General features: G+C 36.8%; 2 protein-coding genes across 3 annotated transcripts; one reads left to right on the top strand and one right to left on the bottom strand.

The window, feature by feature from the left end:
- The first annotated feature begins 1216 nt into the window (after nt 1-1216).
- LOC145777229 (uncharacterized) lies at nt 1217-4248 on the top strand. Its single transcript, XM_082588556.1, has 4 exons — nt 1217-1666; nt 2112-2319; nt 2804-2903; nt 3334-4248. Exons 1-4 carry the CDS (start codon nt 1231-1233, stop codon nt 3421-3423), a joined length of 834 nt encoding a protein of 277 aa, XP_082444682.1. The 5' UTR covers nt 1217-1230; the 3' UTR covers nt 3424-4248.
- Nucleotides 4249-4505: 257 nt separating this feature from the next.
- Nucleotides 4506-18609, bottom strand: LOC145777228 (sialin-like). Of its 2 annotated transcripts, none has more exons than XM_082588554.1 (12): nt 18438-18609; nt 18123-18245; nt 17218-17313; nt 16331-16567; nt 15800-15974; nt 14739-14860; nt 13597-13758; nt 9957-10073; nt 9212-9335; nt 8067-8200; nt 7043-7172; nt 4506-6280 (listed from the first exon to the last, which is right to left on the bottom strand). In XM_082588554.1, exons 1-12 carry the CDS (start codon nt 18459-18461, stop codon nt 6246-6248), a joined length of 1479 nt encoding a protein of 492 aa, XP_082444680.1. In that variant the 5' UTR covers nt 18462-18609; the 3' UTR covers nt 4506-6245. The 2 variants fall into 2 exon arrangements, with proteins under 2 accessions (XP_082444680.1, XP_082444681.1); XM_082588555.1 differs by lacking the exon at nt 18123-18245 and adding an exon at nt 17977-18073 and having other exon boundaries at nt 18438-18475.
- Between the last annotated feature and the right edge of the window lie 726 nt (nt 18610-19335).

The raw sequence follows: 19335 nt of genomic DNA, 5'->3' as shown, positions 1-19335 counted from the left end.
GAATACGGTATAAAGAAAAATTACAAAAGATCTAAAAGCTCCATGGCTCTGTAAAAAGGCTCATTTCCAATTGGTTTGGAAGTGCTTTGATAACCCATAGAAACAAACAACAGTGTTTTTGTTTCTCGGCAGCCGATTTGTAGCAAGAATTGACAGCGATAGACACGTGTTTCGCCCATGAGGCTGGGCTCATCAGTATCGCACCGTATTCTACCACAAATTTATTCGACTACCGCTTTACCAGTCAGTTTAACTCTTATCTTTGTGGAAACAAAGAAAGAGCCAACAAAACCAGCAGGCGCCAGGGCAGAGGACATTGTGAAGAAAGGCTGTACTAGTGAGTGCTCAGCCTTGTGCTGATAGCCGGGAAGAACGCCCCTTTCTTCACAACAGTGTTTTTGTTACATTTAGGCTCATTGAAAATGAAATAACATGAAGATCTTGTGCTTAGATTAAAAGTTCATTTTTCTCAGTGCCATGTGGTGTATCCTTTTTTTTTGTTAAAAAATGCATGTCTAACTGTAATTTCCGGTAATCTTGTTGGTAAGATTACAATTTAAAGCAGTATCTGAATACAAGTCAATCAGTTGTATATTATACAAGTTTGGTAAATACCGCCAACCTTCAACATGCAGACTATTTTTAAATGATGTTTTAGATGAGGTAAATATGAAAAATGGAAGGAAAATTTTTGTGTTGTAATGGCAAGATACAAAAAGCATACGAAATTTGAAAATCAAAAACTTTTAATGATTTTGCTGGATGAGAACTAATTCTTTAAACCTGAGGATACTGAAATATTTTTTTCAATTTTGAAGTAACATAAATAGGCTAATCCATACACAACATTATAACGATCCAAATGATGTGATCAATATGCCATAAGACCAGCATGACTCGAGACCTTAGGAATGACGTGTTATTTCTTGTGTTGAAATGTCTGCCAAAATTCAGTCATTGCTTTTAACTCCTAATAGTGGCTCGGATGTTGGTGTGCAAGCTTACCTCATAAACTTTACATTTACTTTGAAATACGGTATTTATATTTCAGTATTTATTAATTCACTTGTTTATTTTTTACTGTATTGTTGTTAACCTGGCAATGACCAAGTCTCGTGTCATTGAGGTCATGTGGCATTTGAGTGTTGCAGAATATGGACCACATTACAATGACTTGCACATGGCTAATTATTGTTACTTTTCATTTATAGAATTTGTCTATTGCAAGCTATGATCTTTTATGTAAAATCACTCCAACCAAAGGCTGCTTTGTTGGCAAAATGTAATCACTTTATTCGATTAACATCTTGCCACAATTTACATCCTTTTAAAGCAGTTCAATATTTGAAAACAAATGGTCCAATGCTTGCATCAAACAGTCATTCTACTAGTACTCAAGGCTTGGTACAAAATGATGAAATAGAAAGGAAAACGTTTGCTGATGTAGGACCAATAGAAGTTGATTCAAGTTTTGTTCAATTATTTAAATCTTACCCTTATTCTGACCGGACCACCAGTACAAATTTATCTGATATTTCACACCGTTTCTCTGACGACTTCCTTTTTGCAAATGGTGCACGATCACAATCACAACGTCCAATCACAATGACCAATGTTTGCTTTCCTGAAAAACCAGACTCCTACTTTTGCTCGTTTGATTTTATGGGTAAATAATTGTTATGTTTCTCAGTACAGTATTACGATTTTACAATAAGTTGTTACTTTTTTTTGCTGTACAAATCAGCATTGTGCCCACTTGTGAAACATTGCAGTTTACGTAAATGAATGGTTAAAATATACCTTAACGTCTGTTAAGATTAATTTGTAATATTATATATGATAAGCATAAAAGTACATCTTATGGGTTTGTTGGTTGCAGTAATGAATAGAAAGCTATATAAATGTTTTTATTTATCAAAGCAACATCACGAGTTTGCTTTGCCCTAAAGAACCAGGAATCTTTTTAAAGGTCTAATTGATTGTACACTCAAAAAGAGTAACATTCTATTTGAATAAACACACCTCAAGCATCGCTGTTATATAGGCTTCGTGATACATAGTATTATTATATAGTAATGGTTGACCGGTTTTATTTACTTAAATTTGTTCAGGTAAGCGGCAGTACAGCACCATAAACAATCAACCCAAGCAAGGAAACGAACCCAAGACTTCTGATTCCTCAGCAGAGGATGAAGAGATTCCCAAGTCAAAAACTGCCCAGTTAAAAAAATTATTTGCGGTTTATGGCAGTTTTGCTGTTGCATTTCACATTGCCATTTCATTGGTGTCTGTTGGAATATGCTATTTGCTTGTTTCCAGGTATAGTAGATAATTTTGCTTGCATATTTTGGGTGATTTAATTTTTTTTTATGAACAACTTAAATCTTGAACTCATTTGCAACTTTGTGACTTTATTTTCTTTGGTTTTTGCTTAACTTTGTGACATTTTTGACATCATTTACTGCGATATTATCTATTATGTGATAAAATTACTTAATAATAATCATGCTTTTATTTGCGCCCATTGCGATAACATACTGCGATCACAGATGCGATACAACAGACGAAGGAAGCAGCGAAGTGACATATAGCCTTTGAGTCAGCTGCTCCCCATATTTTGGCTTGCCATTAAGTGTCTTTGCCGAGACACAGCCGCGTGCTCTGGAGCAGTGTCGAACCCACGTGCTTTCGAACGTCGCGCAGACGTTCTCACCACTCGGCTACGCAGCCGCAGCCGACATACTTCACTTTAGGAATTCTTTTTATCATTGCTGTATGAATTTCATTCTTTTTTCATTTTCAGTGGCATTGACATAGTTGGCATGTTTGCCAAAATGGGAATTGAAACATCTGCTATTGCTGGTGGTGCAAGTACTATGGTTGTTGCTTATGCTATCCATAAGGTACGGTGGCTCAATTATTGGTTTTGACAGACAAAAATATAGAACAAAAGTGTTCTCATGAAAAACTAGAAATGTTTCAATAGGTCGTTTATGTTTACACACGAAACAGCAGTTGTTTTCACATTGTTAATCATGGAGATGTGGAGATTTAAAAAGGGCATCACTCGAGTATGGCGTTTTTCGTTTTCGTTGGATTGTTCCCTAATGACAGTTTTAATCAATGGAAACAAAGTGACGATGAATCTAATTGCAAACAAAAGGGCGTCCTTTATTTACAAACGTGACTGCTAAGGCAGGGATCCGTTTATGTGCTAATATGAAATATTTTCAGATGGCCTTTGTGAGCATGCGCCTAGTAATTTATAGTGTTCAGTTTAAGCGCAGTGGCTTTTTCTGTGTGTTTAACATAAATATAAACTTTTTTTTTCAGCTTATCCTTCCCCTTCGAGCAAGCATAACCCTTGTGTCTGTTCCCATCTTGATCCGCTATCTGAGAAGAGTCGGATATTTTAAAAAGTAATAGGTGGTGTACTCACTAGCATGATGTGAGGTAACACTAAGGAGACAGTGCCTATCGTATGGTTTCAACCCTGCGGTATCACTGTGCAATAGAGAAAGGAATTTATACAATGTATCGAAACTGAAAACTGAAATAACTGCACTTGAAGGTTTCAATTTCTTATCATGTTTAAGAACGGCAGTCAGGGTTCTGGGTTGTTCATGGTACATTGTTCCCTTTTTTTCATGGTTATATTGACTTCAAAATTCGGTAGCACTTTTTCGAAGGCCAAGTTAATTTAACTTGTCAGTGAAGATTTTTTGCCGCAGTAATGCATGGCTGGTCTACGATAATGTCCTGGTTGCAGAAGAAAAAAAATTGTGCAAATAGAACAAGTCTTAAAGGTAGACCTACTCAGTGACTTATCGAATATGGAAACAGACATTTGTATGACTAATTGCGTGCTACTGTATAGCTTATCTTTTCAAGTTTGTCGATTTGATAAGTATTAATGATAGTAATTCAGACGGTGCCGGAATATATAACTACTGGTAACCTAGGAGACAAGACAAGTTTCTTGTGTCTTAAAAGGTGTTTCTTAGATATCCATTCAACTTGCAAACCGTGTCAATGAAAATTTCGTTTATTCATAGTTGTGTACACCGAGTTACACCAACATGATCATGCTTTTTTCTCTGGTTTTGTTCTGAAATTCTACAAACGTGTAGTGCCCTGTAGTGAAAGGACATCTAACAATTGATGTGCTTCTACAACTTAGTTTTGAAACTGATTTCAGCTCAGCGTTTATGTATAGAGATTTTTGTTACGTGGAAGTGGTTGACCTAGTATTTCACTTTCTTCAGTCGTAATTAGTTTCATTAGTAGTTTTATCGCCAAACTTCTTACTTTTTCATTGCAATACATAACCAAGATAAATTGCAGTAGGCTACAGCTTTATTTCAACTCAAAAAGATGGAATAAATAATTCACTAAAATAGAAGAAATAACAGACAGCTGAGTGTCAATGAATACAGTTGTTCGATGTGCTCTTTGCGTTCATATAGACTAGGTTACCGTATAAAGGTTTTCTTAAAGAGTCAGTTTGTAATGACAATAAAGCAGCACCAGGATCAGTATCTATATCGGCCTAATTTTTATGACACAATGTTTGAATAATGACGAAAATGAGAAGGAGGCAATGTGCACAAGCGATGATATTCTTTACATTGATTAAATGCCACTAAACAGCAAAGCGTAACCATGCGCATCATCAGCAAAACGTGCTTCATGAAAAATAAATTGAAGAAATAACACGGCTCCCACAGCACAACTACATTCAAATTTTCACTTGTTGGATAATAAACAGTAAACTTACAGTATTTAATCTATATAACCTGGAACATAATTTCAATCATTTGAACCACAACACCGGCCAACTTCAGTCTACTTTGCTGAGCGTTGGGTTGCAATAAATTCAGCTCTGATAATAACAAAATGAACAACTACGATCAATACAGTAGATGGAACAATGACTAAAAAACTAATTGCACAGTTTGTATATGACATAACTTCGTGATTTTTTTCAACAATATAGTTTTATCTAGTGATGCAACGGAAGCAACATTTTCGCCAGAGGCAGGGTGTTCGGCCAGAAAATTCCACCCGATATAGTACGGTATTGTACTTCAAGATATTGAAGATATTTGAATGACTTCCTTGATTCCTTTTTCAACTTTACATTTCCCGTAGCGCCCTATGTTGCGTATGCACAACAAAGATACTGGGAAGTACATGACTTTGGGATAGTAGAATGTTTGTGAAGAAAACAAAACAATACTTTTAAGTGACCCTTTAGCTCAATGTTGCAAATTTGCAACACATTGTACTGTTAAATATTTTGTGTCGGTGATGCTGGGTTACACCTTTTTTGAAAAAGAATTATGGCAATTTGATTTTTTTTGGTCGCTACGGGTTGACCAACGTTACAGGCAACCAGTGCAGCCTATTCTTGTATTGCGCAGTACGCTACCACAATGATACAAAAAAAAATGTCCAAAGTCATGAACTTGACCACAGCCACACAGCTTGCACATACACTTCCGGGCCGGAGCCACTATCACCTCCAGCCCGGAGGCGAATTTTTTCCCACGAGATTTCTGTCTTATTGATTCTAGTCACTCTAAAAGTAAGATTTTCCGAAAGTGTTTTGAGAGATTGGTCGATTCAGATTGCGAAATAACTATTTGCCAATGAAATTCTGCAATGATAATAAAATATAAGCTTCCCCAAACCCTACTTTTTTTGAAAAGCTTTTGTGTACGCAAAAATTAATTTAAAGAAAAAAAAAGTTTAACTTCGACGGGCGCCGAACCCTCGTTCTCACGATCACTAGGCAGAGGATGAAACCACTGGACCAACCGTGCCAACGAGAAAATGTTGCATTCACACGGTTTTAATACAAACTTTTACCAAAATATGTAAATGGGACAGAAATCTCGTGGGAAAAAAATTTTGCGGCCCGGAGGTCGTTCTGTCACTAGTTTTATCATGGTCTTTTTTCCTTATACACGTTGCTCATGGCCATAAACAATGGAGTATTTCACCCAACAAGGAAAAGAAAGTTAATCTTGATGACTCAAAGTTAGTGACACAAAATTACCTAAATGACTCAAGTACAATACCAAAAGATGCAAGGACTTTGGCTGTACCAAATATTTGAAGGCCGCCTTAGATCACAACAACACCCATTGCCAAACAAGATAAACTAGAATGGGGAATGCGACGTCGCCGGAAGGCATTTCGACCAAACTTGCCGAGTATTCTCATTTCCCGCTACAACTTCGTCAAGCTGATTCATTTTCCAACAGCGCCGCCAAACCTGAAAACACTTGTTGCGTCATTCACCAGCGAGGGCGCCCTTGTTTTTAAAACCAAGCAAAATACCCCGTCAGGTCAGACCACAAAAATTTGTGGAAGTGTACAAATGTTGTTCTTGCTTGACACTCTACATTTTCTAATGTAGGCTAGCTGGCTAGGCCTACACAGCGGGGCTGAAACTGCTGTCGTGCAATGTGCTGAAACCAACGCATATCCGCAGTTTGGTGCAGTGATCGACTAACTTATGTAAAACCTCCAACAATATTATTTTAAAACATTTCTTGCGAAAGAAAGATATATGTGAAACAAGCTACCGCGTATTTTTCCAAAATAATTTCAATGATATGTTCTTGTTACAATAGGCTACCTGCGGAAATCAATATTTAACATTTTTTTCCACTTTTTTAAGACGACATTTAAGCTTGTTCGTTCCTTTTGAGGAAATGCTAGATTTCCTTACCACAACCTTTAGGTTTTGTGCTCACCTTTGAAGACACTTTTTTGCTATAAACAATTATTTGTACAGAAGCCACAGTTAGTCCAACTTCACTTCCAATAAGTTAAAACAATTCAACAAGCTGAGCTTAGCTTGCTGAATAGTTTATAGGCCGACCAAGCAAAACAATGACTAGGCTATCAATGTGAAAACACCAACATTGGGCTGCTCTATCGACTTTAAATTGTTTCAACACCAGTGTTTGGTAGCTACAATTTTCATGCAGTAGGCTACTTAGCGCCAGTATAGGCCTAACTCGAAACCTACGTTTCTTGCCGCGATCTGGTTGTGCCCAAGGTTGAACTTGATCTGAAGCAAACCCAGCGAAAACAGCTGCACCCACTATGCATATCACCGCAGATATCCAAAATAAAGTTTGCCAGTTGTCAGCTGATTTCTAATAAAACAAAATGTTAACGCAATTACACAGCAATATTGGAGGACTTAACCTTCGTCCGGCGGCATAGCCTACGCAGGCTACAAATGTAACTTTTGCGTTTTTAAATTGTGATAACTTTTTTGCTGGAAGATGTTTTGACCTGAAACTTCCTGACAGCTCTACACTTTTAAGTTAGATCGCGTAGGCCAAATTTCAGAAGAAGAAAAAACACAGACACGCTCTCTGGATAAGAGGCCAAGTTGTTTTACACCCTTAATAGGCGGCATTATGGATTTAAAGGAAGAAAAAAACTACATAATTTTTGAAGTACGGTAATAATTTTTTGTAATAACAAAAGAATATAAAACACCTTATTTACAATTTCAACGATGTTAGGAAGCTTGTTTACTCATTTTCACAAATAACACACGTTGTCTTTGCATGTGAATATTCGTCGCAATTACAGTAGGTTGGACACAAATCACACAGCTTTTCCTAGTTTTACGTTGTTTCCGCTTCTGGTCTCTGCGGACATAGCAACTGCCAACATTCACAATAGGATATGTCTGTGTAGTGTAGGCCTATTGAAATCTTCGAACCAATAAACTCCTATAGCTTACCGACGCTGATTTTCATGCAACGTAGCGAGGCTATATGAGGGTAGCTACAATTGTAGCCTACCTATGCCGCCTGACGAAGGTTAATGATACTAGGCTAATAGCTCCACATTGCAAAAACAATCAATCAGACAGTAGACCTGCATTCAAAATTGTTTAGATCTAGAATCGTAGCCTATAAAAATGTTGTTTGACTCAAAATAAGCATCAGGTGAGTCTTATTTTGCTGAAAATCCAACTTTAGAAATAAAACAAGATCTTCTGAGCGCACAGATAGTCTCATAAACCATCTTACTATATCAGTAATGAAAGCTCCTGCTACTTGTGGGGAAACAAAGCCCATGACTGCGACCAGTGTGTTTGAACACGAATAAATTATTCCTCCGTAGCATGGCGTAATATCCACGAAAGAACAAACATGTCCAGACGCTGAAAAAAGTAAGCACATGTCCAAGCACTCTTTGAATTTCGATTCAGATAGGCATAAACTACTAGTTTGTTTATCACACCTAGGTAGCCTACTATGTATGACTGTAGGCTAATATGCAGAGTAGCAAGTCTTAATTAACACATAAGCTACTGGACTGGAAGCGATGTAGTCCTTTAGCAGTCTACTTCAACTTCAAATTCAGACAGCAAACCGCATTGGTTTCAAATAAGTTAGCCTACAACTTTTGCGTTACAACAGTCTTAAGTAGACTGTAGCCTATCGTACAGTTAGTGGGCTTCGAAGAAAACCAAGACATCATATTTCAGCAAACCCAAATTTATTTTATGCTACCAACTTTAATGCGACGCAAGATCATTACTTCACAGTGCATTGACGACCTGTTGTAGCCTGATGCTGCGAGTTTGCTGTGGTAATAGCGAATTGCACTAGCTTTCGGAACACAGTTCCCTAGTCATGTGCTATGACAAACAGTGTTGAAGTCAGTGAGTCGTTCCTTTTGTTTGGCTTTAGGCTGCTGTCGAGTTTCTGTGTTGTTAGGCGTTATTGCTGGGAAATTTTTTCAATGGATTAATAGATTTGGTGACGTAGTTCTTCCCTTTCGGCACGGTTGTTGATTCAACAACTGACTTCAACACCATTCGTCATAGCACATGACTAGGGAACTGTGTTCCGAAAGATAGTGCACTTCGCTACTACCACAGCAAACTCGCAGCATCAGGCTAAAACTGGTCGTTAATATCTACATTATGAAATAGGTTAAGCAACGATCATGCTGCTAAAAGCGAAACTCAATCTATTGCACAAGATGATTAGATCAACATAACGATTAACGAAGCTTTGGGTCCAATTTTCTATCAAAATGTTTTTATTTGCAACATTGTTATTGGGCTCCAATTTCAAATTAGCCTATGTTAACTCGATAGTCTGCGGTAGTAAGCGGCTTGAAAAGAATGTATAAGACGTTTTTACGCATTTCTGAGGTCACTTACTTGCAAGACCCAAGCTTGCCATGCACAAACCCAAGCCAACAACAGCCCACCAAGATAAATCGTCAACATTGGCTAAGACCAAAAACGAACACGCCACGATTGTAAGAGGCATTGAAGACATTAACTGAAAAACAAATTAGAATGCGAAAAAAACACGCAACTTCTTCATAAATTAGAGTCCGTTTGCAAGGGTGTCCGACAAATTGTTCGTAAGCAATTGTTCGTAAGCAATTGTTCGTAAAACAATTGTTCGCAAAATTAATTCTTCGTAAAACAATTCTTCCTAAAGCATTTTTTCGTGCATGCAATTAAAATTTGATGTATACGAAGAAATGCTTTACGAAGAATTGTTTTACGGATTTCATTTTAGAAAAAACAGTTTACGAACAATTGTTTTACGAACAATTGCTTACGAACAATTTGCCTATAACCGTTTGCAAGAATCATTCATTGATAGAAGCTTTAGGATACAAACTAAAAGAAATTTTAACGCAAAGAGGCAAGGCCTACTGATTTTTTAGGCCTATAGCCTTAGGTTTTAGTCTTTATTTTTTTCGATGCTTCAGTTATCTTGCAGACATGGCAGACGATTGTTGAAAATTACACAAAAATTGAAAACTTAAGCCGTTTTCTCAGAATTCCGATATTTCCAACGTTTTTCTGGTGTTGCAATAATTGTAGCAATTGTGATGGCAGAAAATAAACTAAACAAATAATCAATAAAACGATCATCTGGCCTTGGTACCTTTCTCATGAAAATGCGACTGAGACATTGTTTTTTCAAGATGAAATCTGTCGAAAAACTTCCAAAAACCATAAAAAAGAAGCTCAAAATGAAAGGAGCTGCTGCGTAAAACCCAACCTAAAACATAAAAAGCTTAAGTAGTCTACCCGGTCACACTGTTCACATTGTGAAACTCTTAATTTGAAGTGCACATTCATGCATATTGCTACTGCCAATTTAACAGCATAGGCTACATAGTAGGCTGGCGCAAAATCTCGAAAAAATTTTTTTTTTCTTTTAAATTTTTCGTCAGTTTGGAATATTGTTCCTTTTGGTAAATGTATCTCCTACACCAAATTTCACAAAAAAATATTAACGTTTGACCCTGGTTCACCTGGTTTGAATTTTTTCAAAATATCGAATTTTCGCTTATCCCTGAAACTGCTCACCCGCTATCTTCTAATGCACTCTAGCATCTTAATGGACACAATAAGAGGCAGTAACACAAACTTGTAGCAAGCAAAGTGGTTTAATTAGCAACTCCATGAACACTGACACATGTATTACTCTCAAAATGTCGAATTCTACCACATTTCAGACATGATTTTCTTTGTGCACTCTTCACGTAGTAAATATCTACTGCTTTCAGTTTCTTGAATCATTTGACGATGTTTATCGATTTTCATAGGCCAACAAAACTTTTTTTTATATAAAGACATGTGAGAGTCATTTGAAGGTATTTCGAGGCCCCTGATTCTGAAAATGCACTAAGTTTTCTCGAATTGGCTTTAGTTTTTGAGTTACAGCAAAAACATTTTTTTCCCAATTTTGAGCCCCTATAGATTTAACGTCGTGTCGTTTACTACATAGACAAAACTGGAAGTAATCCCAGGCACATTTCTGAGTTGTATAAAAACGCTATTTGGAACCAATCACGTTGATTACAACCCAAACAAACAGCTACTTAACGTTTACTAGCCTAGTACCAATCAAAATACGACATGAAGTAAGCCTGAGGATACAAGATGTAGAATATATAACTTGCGTTTTGCATTAATATATTTGTTGATTTCAACAGTCTCAAACTTACTAAGTAAGCTACTAAGTACAAACAAAATGCATACATTGTTTTGCTTAACATTAGACAAATAAGCAAAACAAAGCTATCGATGAACAAACGCAACTCTTTAATATGATTGGCCTACTGAGCAACACCCATCAAGGTACGAAGGCCATTTATATAATTACAGAATACAAAGTTATGTTCTTCAGTAAAGTAGCTGCTTAGAGTTTTATCCTTGCTGCGGAAGAACGTCATCTTGGCCTTGGAGTCAAGAATGCCATGTTGATCGAGATGAGGAGCCAAGATTGCAGCTACCACTTTTGTTAACTAAATCTTTAACTACTACAGTAGGTGGTAGAAATGGTTTTGAGAAAAAAACTTGACCTTGCTCCAAAACATTACTGAAGGTATTGAGGTTACTCTCAGTCATGCCCGTTTTTCTATTGTTTCAAGCAAATCACCACTTGAAACTAGAGAGGGCAAACAAAAAACAGAAATAGCAACATCCATGCAATGACTGTCTTGCACACTCCATGTAAACATGATGTTCCAACTTCCTTCGAACATCCTCACCGTGCAGAAGTATCAATTTTCATGGTGATTCCACGGTTCTCTTTATGCCATGGCACTCTGAACTTCTTAGCCTTGAGCCAAGAAACGGGTTTGAGTGCAATGTTTGCATACTTTAGGAGGAACCCAAGACTTATCTTGATCACCCAGCTTCATGTCAAAGTAATAATGATAATAATAATGCTTGTTTTTGTATAGCGCTGTATCTATCGCAGAATGTGTTGGTCCTCTGCGTTGCCTCATGCAGCAAAATATATCTGGGTTGTTTGTACAGCATCCTACTTGTCAAAGGCATATTTTATTAGCCTATATGCCATTTATTTAGCCTATAGACCAGAAAAAAACTTCTTGCAGCAAAAACTTGGCCTTAGCAAAGGCTTAGAATAAAACTTCATTTGTACAAGTATCCATTTCAGTAGGCCTATCTTTTCAATATAAAGCTGCATTCATAAACACATGACTTTCGGGATATTTTTCTTGTGATGTAGGCCTACTGATTCACAACTGTTTTCATTGAGTATTTATGTCTCCCTTATGTTAAACACAGTTCATTTCAACCTTTGCTTGCGTTTTGAACTTTCGTGCAATATGAACCAATTGAACTAGACAAGTGCAATTATGACATCATAATGGTAAACAGGGCTAAAAATAAGTAATTTGCTAATTGAAAGCCTTTGAAAAACGATTTCAAAACCTTTCATTGTCGAATATCTTGAAAACTAGACCCAATTCGAAAAAACTAAGTGCATTTTCGGAATCAGGGGCCCTGAAATACTCTAAAACGACTCTCATCTTTTGTGCCAAAATTTTTTTGTTGGTCTATGTTATAGATTCACTGACTGCGAAAAGGCTGTAAAATCAATTAAAATGACACTAAAAGCATGCACTATTAGTGACTCTCAGACTTTGAGTAGGGTGAAGATGTTCCACGTGGAAGTTAACAGAGGAAGTGATGTCAAAATGACGTTGTCAAATTTTGAGAAATCCTCTCTTCAGATACTGCTAAACCACTGCGAAGTTTACTAATTTTTCAGAAAAATTCAGAATTTCTCCTTGGGTGAACCAGGGTCAAAGATCAAAACCCAACAAAAATTTTTGGTTTACAAATATCAGTGAGCAAAATGGAACATTATTCCAAACTGACAAAAATTTTAAAGAACATCAAGGAAAATGAGCCACCCTACTACATAGGCTAGATAACGTATACTTTTGGTAACACTATTCTGCGACCGTTGAACTACACTATTCTTGTTACATTTTCGCATTCTTTCAAATTTGTTTATGAGCCTGTTTACTGATAATAATCCACTTAATTGTTTTGGCTTAAAAAATATAATTGAATACCGTATACAAAATTTACAAAAAAGGATGTGCAATTAATTAGAAGAAAAAGATCATATAAAGAAATAAATTAATTTCATAAATACTCTACTTTTCTTATCACATCCAGAAATACCACGAATAATTGAAAAGTTCTGAGCTGGGAATAGGCAGCTGTCCACTTAGCAAAATTCGTCAGCTTTACAATGATTAACGTTCGCAATCGTTTCAACGGCTTCCAAAAGTCTCGAAGCGTGCGATATAATACGGTGTTTTGTATTATACCATTGAATAACCCCACCACAGTTGTCTGGAGCCCCTGCTGGGTTGTTGAATGAAAAGGCTGACACCAATCAACACATGATAAAACACATTATCGTGTTGATTGTTGTTAGAGCTTCTAAGGCAGTGAGTTTGTTCTTTTACATTGCCGACCACTGCATTTGCAGTGTACCGATGTTTTTTCCAGGCTACACTGAGACTGAGAGATCCTGGATGCTTTTAGAACGAAGCTAAACTTTAGTTTCATTTTATAAAGGACGCTCAAACCGTCTGATCCATTATGTGGATGTAAAACGGTTTGCGGCCTCTTCCCTTGTAAGCTATCACATTAAATAATGACAATAAACACACATCAAATAATGTTACATATCGAATGCCAGAATTCACTATATCTATAGCCAATTGGCACCCATTCAAAATAATTACCGATTTTATGTCAAAGCCATGAACGTTTGAGATATAGGTTGGAACTAATATCGTTAGCGTGGTCGTTGTCCAGTTAGCGCTGAGATGAGCACTAACAGTCGCCCACACTGGAAGGGAAGTTATCATCGCCAACCAAGGAATAGGATGATTTTCTTCAGGATCCTGTTAAAGTTTTGCCAGTTAATTAATTTGGAATAGAACATGAAGATTCAGTAACCCAGGCAATATTGAAACGTCATATCCATAGTAAATTGTTCTAGTGATGTGCTGACTAGGCTAGGTTTTGAGTCAATGACATAGGCTTGAGACTAATCAAGATTAGCGAAGTGAAATTTTTTGCTTAAAATGTGTTGCCATTAATATATACAATCCAGTACATGCCGCTGGGCTGTCCTCACAGGACGTAGCTGAACCGAACAAGCCAAAAGTTGAAGTATTTTACATGGTATGCTTTTAGCATTCTTTTTGGCATTTCCAACTGAGCCATCTGGTTGAACTATCCGATGGCTTAGGTTGACTTGCAAAATAACGTGGCATAAGATTATCGCGTAAACAGAAAAGGTTAAAAACAATATGTACAAAGCAACTCAAAGAAAAAATTAATAGGCTTAACTCTGTACGAGGTGTGAGACCACTTTGTTTACTTCCATACAATAAAGTACTTTTTAAGTCGTGTTTGGTCTCACAGTTTTCCGAGGTCTTTTAATGTTTATCATTTCAGACATAAAGAAACTGAAGCAACACTGCTACAATAAATCCAAGTTCATCCCATCCATCTTATTGATGATCTTTCAAAATGGAATTTTTCCAGACCAGCTCGTTTTAGTTTGTTTATCCAGCTTGGTTGTTTTTCCAAAACAATTTTCATTTAGTCAATGTATTGGGTATCAAAATTTAAACAAACAACAATTTTTCATTAGTGCAGAACGACGAAAAGGTCAATCCACTTGTAAAATACCAAAACGCAGTTGATACTATGCGAAGAGTGTGTTTCGCAATAACTGGTTAATACTTTTCGTGCAAGACGAAATGCTTGGTACTGTAGGCACACCGCATTTTTGTTATGGCTGTTAGTTAGAAGCAAGCGATATTAAATAATCGTGATTATCGCATAAAAAAATGTTGCGTTTGTAGTGTCTTACTTTTTGTCCAAAAATGCTTGTTTCAATGTATTCTCGTTCCTGCTTTGATATTCTTGGATGGACCGCGGGAGAATCATGGATCAGTACCAGCCACAACACTGAATATAGACAACCAGCAGCACCTAAGATATTAGCTGTGTATAGGTTAATTGTGAATTTTAAGCGCGGTTTGAGTAAATAAATATCAGCAAAGTTGCCATAACAGGATTTAACTGTTTCGTACAAGCTTATTGGAGTCGCTAGGTTTTGTGAACTTGTCCCAAACAAGTTTGCAGTAAAAATAGCTGCTCAGTGCTGTTAAGCATTGATCTTTTGTGTTTGCTAAAATCCTTTGTTGACATTCATGAATATCTTACGTATATTCCTTCTTCTGGTACCGGCAAAGCCCAGTACTAGTATTAGTGAATTTAAACCATGCACTACAGTACGTTGGCTACCCACAAGTCAGTGTTTTTGTCTAGGCCTACTAGCCTATTTAAACTGTTAATATTTTGCTTGTATTCTTGCTCATGTTAATCTAAAAAAACGTGGTAAAATTTTTTTTAGCCAACTGTACAAGATTCAACTACAGCACTTTTAGATGTCGGTCTTCTAAGTCTTTGCCTACGTATTTGTGATAGTCATAATAAGCTAGCAATAATGTGTGTTTTTTATGTAGCGCTGCATCCATCGCAAATATGCGTGGCTCATCAGTGGTTCAAAAAGTAGACAGTGCCAATGCAGATGTATAAAGGCGCAGGCGAGTACATTACATTGATGTAAGTTACACTACGTGATACGATGATGCGTTAACATTTCTTCTTTTCAAAAGCTGTACAATCTCTCAACACTTTGTAAGCTTTCGAATTAACATAGCCGGGTGTGGCGTTTGCGGGGCCGGGAGGAAGAACAAATGTTCTGCACAAGCTTCATGGCTAGCGATTTTTAAAAAATATTTTGACTTGTACATGTGTAACAACTATGACGGTTTTTGCTGGGAGATGATTGACAGCTAGCATTATAGCTTTACTGCGCTTTGCATGTTCACAAAACTATTATTACAAAAAGGGTAGCCTATTAACCTGTCGCGTAAAATAAAGCCTCCCATCCAACACTGCTGATAACCAATCCAGCAAAGGGATACACGATAAAAACTCCTGTAGACACGCCTGAATACGTCGCTGCTATGAGGCGACTTCTTTCCAAAGGTGGAGCCCATATTCCCCATCCGGTTATAGCAACAGGAAACGTAACGCCCTGCAAAACTTGAGTGTTTTATGGTAATTATCCAACCAGCTAATAACACTTTTCATTTTTAACATATTTTTAACGTAAAAAGAAAATCTTTTTAGGTAAGATCCATAATAATCAGTGTCACAGAAAGCAGGTTTGGTGAAACTAAATATAAATTTTGCACTCATGGAACATTGACAGTCATTTAAAATTAATGTTATGGGTTATGGCCAATCAAATCTACTCAAGATAACTGGCAATCACTCAGCAATTTTTTGCAAGTAAAATACTAGAAAAGACTACGGCCAACGTTCACAAGCTGCCTGTAAATAAAACTGCCTAGCCAAAAAGGTATGGCTTGTGAAATGGGCAAAGATTACCTGCATGAAACCGACAAAAGTGCGTACAAGTACGACTAACTCAAAGCTGGTTTTTGCTGCACTTGGTATCCACAAAGTAAGAAGTGATGAAAACAGGCTTGAGAAGCCCAAGACACGGCGAATCCCGAATTGTTTAGCCATCCATGCCCCAGGTAGGTTCGTGATGCAGTAACCAATGTAATACGAACCCAAGAGAGTTGCTTGCTGAGCAACCGTCCATTTGAATTTACTTGTACGCTTGAAACAAAATCAATAAAATATCATTTACAATGCAGTTAATTGCGAAGTGTAAGCACACTATCTACTGTAAACAGCACTGTAGGCTAAGTGTGCATTCACAACTGCTTTTTTATTGCTCGCTAATTACACTATACTTTCGTTAACAATACAGCCTAGTTGTTTTCCAAGTGAGCGCAATATTATTTTAATCCAATAGAATGCATTAGTTTTTATTCCGCAGCTAGCCAACACGGATGTAGGAAACTTTAAACGTCTAAAAGTTAAGCATTCTTTTTGTAAAGTGACACTTTCTCTCCACATATATTCCTTACAAACAAAGTAAATAATAGGCATGCAATATTTTAAATGGCGTCATGATGTTTCGAATACAAATTTCCTAACTTACAATAGTTACCCTTTAAATCTGGTTAATAAGAAAATTTGTCTTCACTAGAAAAAACATTGTCAAATATTTCATAAAAAATTGGCCATAGTTGAATGGAATGTTGAACGACTTGTAAATAATGTGCAATTTTCTGTGTCTTCTTTTGTTCAACTTCCCAGTGCCCACGCATTATTTCGTATACGACAAGGTTACTTTTGTAATCGTAAATCCCAAATTAAAGGCATTTACTGGCTACGATACAAGCTTCAAAGACCTCCATTACGTTTTTCAGCATAGTTTCCTCTTGTGTATAGTTATTGAAACACCCCTCACATCGATAAGCCGAACTGATATTGTGAATGTCGAGTTTATCAGGACCCTGGGGAAAAACAAACTCATGAATATAAGCATAAGGTTGGGACGACTGTAATCCACGTTTAGCAATAAACAACCAAGCGCTTTCTAAAACAGCATTCTTTTTATGGTAACCTTGCTCTTAAACTCAAACACGTTCAACATTGCCAAAATAAGATTTTTAATTTATGAAAACGCTTCCGCTGAAATTAATGATATTCATAAAAGAGGTAGGCTACACTTAAAAACTGATTAAGCCTTAACCGAGACTTACTTTTGACACGTTGCTGGACTCGTTTAGTTTTTTTTTTATCATTTAATGTAGATAGTTTCAAATGTTTGTTTTTGTATGTCACAAGAGAAGCCAACCCATGCAGGCTAGTCTAGCAATAGGCTACTTGAGCTAACCTAGTGAGGGTGCTGTGATTTATCTCAACCGTTGCACACTGCAGTGAAACAAAAAAAGATTAACTTTTCACATTAGTTACGGATCTATGCTGACCAATAAATACTAGGCCTACTTCAAGCTATCCTTTTTCGATCTTCCCCTTTTTGATCTTTTCAACTTTTTCAGACCCAGTAATTTTTTAGTTAATTTTTAAAAATTAAAATTTTTGTTCATCGTGTTGTTCTTCTTACCTCAAGCAAGAAAGATTTGTTTAAAATTAGCAAAAGTAAACTCCCTTACCTCAACCATAGCAACAATCGCCATGTTGATTCCGTTTCGCAACGAACCAAAACGTATCTTGCTTTTAGGTAACATCCAGGCGTGTTGTTCTTCTTACCTCAAGCAAGAAAGATTTGTTTAAAATTAGCAAAAGTAAACTCCCTTACCTCAACCATAGCAACAATCGCCATGTTGATTCCGTTTCGCAACGAATATACGTTTAAAGTTGCAAAAGCCGTCATTAGGCCCAAAACGTATCTTGCTTTTAGGTAACATCCAGGCGTTTCTTTCTGGCAGATTAAAAGTTTGTAAATTGAATCATAACGTGATCAGGAAAATTTTCTTAATCATAAATAAAATACTGTAGGCCAGCCTACTCTGCGTCTTGGCCTACGGTACGGGCACATCAAACAATAATTTATCTTTTTAAACTATTAGCTAGTTTTTTTATTGGCTAAACTTGATTCTTTCTCACGACCTACCTCTGCTAACAATGCAGATGACATAATGAATGACAAAATTTCTTGTGATTTGCTTTTTAACTCCAGTTGTAGTCAAACTTAATTGTACGACAATGTACTTTGAGCCGCAGTCACATGTTCCTAATTAGATTTCCTTAGCTCAAAACGGCAGAGTAACAAACAGCTCATTGCCCTATTTTTCTAGCTGTAGCGTTGAACTTTTGTGTAAATCTAATCTACAACACAAAATGAATGAGTTAAATCTAAAATTTGCTAGCCTAGCCCCACAGGTTGCAGCATAGCCTCGGTGTTATGTAAGCTACAGTAAGACATAGCCAAAGATTTGACTATTTTTTTCATTCAACATTTGATCGTAAAACAGCACACCTGCAATCTACACCCAGTGCTCCTTTTTCCGTTTGAAATGTCATGACAGGAACTTGTATTTGACCAAGCCATAAATTCTTTTGATCCTGTTTGTGATTTTAAATAGAATACAAAAATAAGTCGATCTCTTGGTAGGGTATTGCTTCTGAAAGCACTGCACCCAAACTCGACGCGGAATGTGATTTTTGAAGAGGCAAGCAAAGGTTCGTGGAACTGAAGTTTGATGTTGGTTTGTTTTATCACTGACTTGTAGGCAGGTCGCTAGTTCACTGCAGTACCGCTATAGTAGTCCATTTAATCTTTCAATAATTAACCTAGGCTACATTCTTTTTAAGAATAGTTTTGCGATGGCCTTCGTTCCTGCAGTTTCTTTTGCACTACCGGTATTTAAAGCAAGCTAGATAGCCTGAATATTGCATAATGTCGTCAAATATTTTTAACATAGGCCTACTATAATAAACTTCTAAAACACCACTGCAAATAGACCGTGTCACTTTGATAACTAAACACCATACGAACGATGGAAATACTT

The sequence above is a fragment of the Aplidium turbinatum genome, chromosome 9 (genome assembly GCF_918807975.1).
Source record: "Aplidium turbinatum chromosome 9, kaAplTurb1.1, whole genome shotgun sequence".
Lineage (NCBI taxonomy): Eukaryota > Metazoa > Chordata > Ascidiacea > Aplousobranchia > Polyclinidae > Aplidium > Aplidium turbinatum.
This window is presented reverse-complemented; position numbering and strand designations above follow the sequence as displayed.

What these genes read in the sequence shown, in the direction of transcription:
- LOC145777229 (XM_082588556.1), top strand. Translation starts at nt 1,231, where the DNA reads ATGATCTTTTATGTAAAATCACTCCAACCAAAGGCTGCTTTGTTGGCA. An exon ending in TGCTATTTGCTTGTTTCCAG is followed by an intron (nt 2,320 to 2,803) that starts GTATAGTAGATA and finishes TTTCATTTTCAG; the next exon opens with TGGCATTGACATAGTTGGCA. An exon ending in TTGCTTATGCTATCCATAAG is followed by an intron (nt 2,904 to 3,333) that starts GTACGGTGGCTC and finishes TTTTTTTTTCAG; the next exon opens with CTTATCCTTCCCCTTCGAGC.
- LOC145777228 (XM_082588554.1), bottom strand. Translation starts at nt 18,461, where the DNA reads ATGTCATCTGCATTGTTAGCAGAG. An exon ending in CATCTGCATTGTTAGCAGAG is followed by an intron (nt 18,246 to 18,437) that starts GTAGGTCGTGAG and finishes TTAATCTGCCAG; the next exon opens with AAAGAAACGCCTGGATGTTA. An exon ending in CAAGCATTTTTGGACAAAAA is followed by an intron (nt 13,759 to 14,738) that starts GTAAGACACTAC and finishes AAACTTTAACAG; the next exon opens with GATCCTGAAGAAAATCATCC.